Source organism: Aedes albopictus, chromosome 3 (genome assembly GCF_035046485.1).
Source record: "Aedes albopictus strain Foshan chromosome 3, AalbF5, whole genome shotgun sequence".
NCBI lineage: Eukaryota > Metazoa > Arthropoda > Insecta > Diptera > Culicidae > Aedes > Aedes albopictus.
In genome coordinates, this window is record NC_085138.1 from 197938228 (window position 1) to 197943196 (window position 4969).

The following is a 4969-nucleotide window of genomic DNA, read 5'->3' on the forward strand; positions in this document are numbered from 1 at the left end:
ATGCACTGTTGTTTGAAGCTTGCTTCTTGAGATTTGTGTGTCTGAAGTTCTGATGCACTGTTGAAGCGGGATTTCATGACGTTTGACTTTAAAGTTAAATAAATCCTAAGGAAACGCCTGAAAAAGTATGCAATTTTCATACTGATTATGTGATAATTTCCTATCTATATGTGTAATTTTGGGCAGAAATTTAAATATTTATACAATTTTTGACGACGAAATCGGGTTTACCAATTATTTGGCAGCTAGAAACAGTCATTTGAATAATCATTACATGTTTGATATTGCTACGGTAACAAAAGTTTGAAAGTGTCTTTGAAGTTTACGCGCAGCTTGGAAAAATATTGATTTTAACCCTAAAAGGGATACCTGGGACCCCAGGACACTCGTCTTTGATGGAACACACTCAGCGAGGTGACAAAACTGAGACCATGAAGGTATCCCTTTTAGGGTTAATACAGAAATATGTGACTATTTGGTCATAAAATATATCAACTCATCATTCATTAACCCTTGAGCCAGCTGTAGCCATTTCTCACTTATTTTTTAAGTTTAGGGCGTTATTTTTGATAAATAAAATGCACCTCACGTCGATCAACCCCTATACAAATAGTACTGATGAAAAGACAATAGCCATTTCAAAATGAAATAATACCCGATAATATTCTCATGATTTGTTCAAACTTTTGTTGGATTCCTTGCCTCTTCTGCGTCAAGTTTCACGTTAACTTCGCACGAAACACAAAATCAGCATCAGCTGTAACAACACTGTTCAATTATTAGATTCATTACGTTTATTATGCCAAATTGCACTCTGTTTTCAATTAGTTTTCACTTGAGGGAACTCCTAATTAACAAATTACATATTTACACTGATTAATATGGTCCAGTTAGAAAGGCACACGATCATTAGTTGAGTGTCCTTGAAAATTCGTTTTCGTCAGTCATACACCGGTTTTGCACTTTCCATGCGAAGCTCGAGTTTCACACCTTTAGTGCAAACCGTTGACTTCCGAAGTAGCCTCGAAAGCGATCCGTTCGGCTTCGCGTTGCGCTGCAATTTGGGCATGCTCATGGGCGATCTTCTCGTACAGCGTGAAATGTCGGTCTTTGGCCTTGGACACGGCCACTGTATCTCTCGGGAGCGACGGTTCCTGCTTTGGGGATAAGGAGACACAAAAAAAGATACGATCAGGTAAATGCCACAAAGAGCAATTAGGCGTTTCTAACGTCTAGATACTTACGACGGCCCGGTGGTGGGGGTTGGCGTGTTCTTCCGCGATCTTTGCATACAACGCAAAATGTTTATTCGCTGCACGTTGAACTGCTTCGGTTTGTTCGGGGGATTTGAGTTCGTGACTCAATCGGGGATAAAATCCGTGAGCGTCGGCAATGTACTCCACCGTGCGGACTTGATTTCTGGGGTCAACGTAGGAAAACGATCCTTGGACAACGCCACTTCCATCAGAAGCTTCGCTATGTGAACGATCTACGTGTCCAGGATAACGTCCAGCCACATACCCAAATGCGTAAGGTTTCGGAGGAGGTGGAAGAGTGGTGACTTCATCTTCCACAATAACTGGTTGCAACACGTGAGACACATCGCAATAGCTTAGCCCAATCAAGAGCGTCACTAAAAACTGATGCACACAAATAATGAACATAATTCAAATACATTTATTGCATCACCCGAAAACAACAAGAAACAAAACTTACGGTTAGCGATGTGAAAGACTGCATACTGATGAGGTCTCTGAGTATTTGAACCAGGGCGGGAATGAACTGCTTTACTCGGCAAGCTTCTCAAAGCTACTGACTTGTGGGCTGACGACGAGCTGCGCTGGAAGGCCGAGAAAGATCCGAAAGCAGGCGGGTACGGCTTATGTAGATGGGCACGTTTTTGAAATCTTTACATATGCGAAATGAGCCCGAAGAAAACTTGTTTGGTGGAGTACATGGTCCCGCGCATGCTGCTACCATTCATCTGCTCGAATGGATGACTGCATCGTGTGAGCTTTAAGGCTTCTATGGAAAAAAAGCTTTGGGTTCGCTATAATATCGATTGATTGATTGATTTAGCTATATTATAAAGACTTTCAGCCTTTGGCTGGTTCGTCTCTAGGCTATAATATCGATTTTACCTTTACAGGTGTGTTCTGTGTTAGACACTTTTCATTTTTATCACTATCCGATTTTTTCAACACTAAAAGTTTTATTAACCCGTAGGCTACGGGGCTTACAACAAAATTTCAAACCGCTGCCAAAGACGCAAACATCAATATTTTTCAATGAAATTTTGAGGTTCACTTTACTATTAGTTGTATTTTCAGTTATGCTGGGAGCCACAAAAATTGAAGCCACGAGGACAGTTTTATTCCGGTGAACGTCTGGGTCAGGAGGGGTAAAAATTGCATAACCTTCCTTTTAGCAAGGCCCCATTAGTTGGAATGCAAATAAATTCATCTGAAAAGTTGTTAGTTCTATGTATTATTGTATATTACGTGAGGCCTGGGGGTCAAGAAGTATATAGGTGGTGTAGAACTTTTTCCAGGCCTCCAAAATATTTTCAATTTTGAGTCTAATTTCTATGCGCTTGTAAAAGATTTTGAGGCACGCATGAAGTAGATTTTTCTTTCCTAAGGCAGGTCTTAAGCATATTGAATTTAATTATTAGTAAAAATTGATGGTAACATACTGTTTTTGTTAGAAAAATCATGTTTTCCACGAAAGTAAGACGAGTTTACAAGAAATTGCATACTTTTAGGCGATAACTGCGGTACCTTTTGTGAAACATTAAACGCCTAAAAGTAGGCAATTTCTTGTAAAATCGTGTTACTTTTGTGAAAAACATGATTTTTCCAACGGGAACAGTATGTTACCATCAAATTTTACTTACAGTTTAATTCAATATGCTTAAAACCTTGCTTAGGACAGAAAAATCTACTTCTTGCGTGCCTCAAAATCTTTTACAAGCGCATAGAAATTAGACTCAAAATTGGAGGCCTGGAAAAAGTTCTACACCACCTATGTACTTCTTAACCCCCAGGCCTCACGTAATATACAATAATACATAGAACTAACAACTTTTCAGATGAATTTATTTGCATTCCAACTAATGGGGCCTTGCTAAAAGCAAGGTTATGCAATTTTTACCCCTCCTGACCCAGACGTCCACCGGAATAAAACTGTCCTCGTGGCTTCAATTTTTGTGGCTCCCAGCATAACTGAAACTACAACTAATAGTGAAGTGAACCTCAAAATTTCATTGAAAAATATTGATGTTTGCGTCTTTGGCAGCGGTTTGAAATTTTGTTGTAAGCCCCGTAGCCTACGGGTTAAAATTGTTCCTTCGAATACTAGTTATTCATAGTTTTACAATAATATTGAGGCAATGCATTCATCAATAAATCGTCCCTTTAATGCTAGAACTAGGTAACTCAAAATTCAGGTTTCGAGAAAAACGAGTTTGAAAATTTCACATTTTTTCATGCAGTTGTTCCAAAGGTATGGAGCCAAAAAATAACACTTTTAAGCTTTGATTGCTAATTCTGCTTCTACTTTTTCTGTTACAAAAGAAAGTTTTGAATTACTTTGGTTAAACCTTTAATAAAAACAATAAAGAGTTAAAAAATTGTCGAGTTACCTTGTTATAGCACTCAAAATCCAACATAAATAATAGAGGGGATGTTCTGGGACACCTATAATTTTTACCACTGTTCAAATCATTCTTTTCAGTTTTTTTTATTGCAGTATGCCAGTTAAAGAGGTTTCACATATTGAAATCAACGTGCAATTACTGAACTTGTTTTTGGTTGTTGTTTTTGGCCAAATCAATAAAAGTAAAATATTTTAAATTTGTAAGCTTAAATTGAAAAACACATAACAATTGACCACATTGAAAAACACGCAATTCTTGTATTCTACAACCAACAAAGGTTTGACCCGATTACTCGGGACTTGAGAAAAATCACTCCACATCGTCTTCATTGGTCTTCCTTCTAGGAACTCCTCCACGAAGTTCTTCTACTTTCTAAAGATCCACTTTCGTCTTCTTCTTCTTCTGTTATGGTTCTACGTTCCAACTGGAATTTAAATTTTACCTATCTTCAACTGAATGTTGTTTGAGAACTACAACGGTTATTAATTGAAGGGCTTCAAATTACACGAATTTGTAAATAGTGTGGCGACCCGAGCAGGAACGAATAACTGTAGCATACCAAAAAAATACTTTGGTATTTTTTAGGTTTTGACAAAATACCTCAATGACTTTTTGGTTTGGTGTTAAGGACTGCTTGAGGTATTATTCAAATATGGAAAAATCGTTATTTGGATGGAAAAATCGCCGATTATTGATTAGATATTGCCTTACTACTTACTGCTTACTTTCAGTCCTGGGCACCCACGGTGGTGCAGAGGGCCGAATTGAAAGATTCCCATCCTGGGCGATTGCCAGCCATCGCCTTGACCTGTGGCCAGGTCAAATTTCTGTCGACTTGCTTGATTTCGTTATTGAGGCTGCGCCTCCATGAGCCTCTGGGACTGCCTCTGCTGCGATGTCCTGCAGGGTTCCAGTCTAACGCTTGTTTGCAGATTTCGTTTCCGCCCCTGCATAGAGTGTGGCTGACTAACCTCCACTTTCGCTCCCAAATTTCTGTCGCTATCGGCTTTTGATGACATCGACGATGGAGCTTCACGTTGGAGATCCAATTGTGAGGCCACCATGCACGAATTATATACCGCAGGCATCTATTGATGAAGACCTGCAGCCGTTGCGTGTTCTCCGCTGATACACACCAGGTTTCACTGGCGTATTGCAGCACAGATTTCACGTTCGAGTTAAAGATTCGGATTTTGGTGCGTCGACTGATGTGGTGGCTTTTCCATACATTTCTTAAACTCTCAAAAGCAGCCCTCGCCTTCTTGATCCGTGCACCTATGTCGATCTTGGTGCCGCCATCGGCCACCATTA

The 4969-nt window shown here is 39.5% G+C and overlaps 1 protein-coding gene across 2 annotated transcripts; it reads right to left on the bottom strand.

Annotated features, from left to right (window-relative positions):
- Positions 1-771: 771 nt before the first annotated feature.
- LOC115261159 (larval cuticle protein A2B) lies at positions 772-1975 on the bottom strand. Of its 2 annotated transcripts, none has more exons than XM_029862517.2 (3): positions 1717-1975; positions 1245-1640; positions 772-1154 (listed from the first exon to the last, which is right to left on the bottom strand). In XM_029862517.2, exons 1-3 carry the CDS (start codon positions 1738-1740, stop codon positions 993-995), a joined length of 582 nt encoding a protein of 193 aa, XP_029718377.1. In that variant the 5' UTR covers positions 1741-1975; the 3' UTR covers positions 772-992. The 2 variants fall into 2 exon arrangements, with proteins under 2 accessions (XP_029718377.1, XP_029718376.1); XM_029862516.2 differs by having other exon boundaries at positions 772-1157; positions 1717-1953.
- Between the last annotated feature and the right edge of the window lie 2994 nt (positions 1976-4969).

Excerpts from the sequence above, each read along its gene's own strand:
- LOC115261159 (XM_029862516.2), bottom strand. The coding sequence starts at position 1,740 with ATGCAGTCTTTCACATCGCTAACC. Across the intron at positions 1,641-1,716 it reads AGTCTTTCACATCGCTAACC|TTTTTAGTGACGCTCTTGAT; the intron begins GTAAGTTTTGTT and ends TGTGTGCATCAG. Across the intron at positions 1,158-1,244 it reads ACCCCCACCACCGGGCCGTC|CAGGAACCGTCGCTCCCGAG; the intron begins GTAAGTATCTAG and ends TTATCCCCAAAG.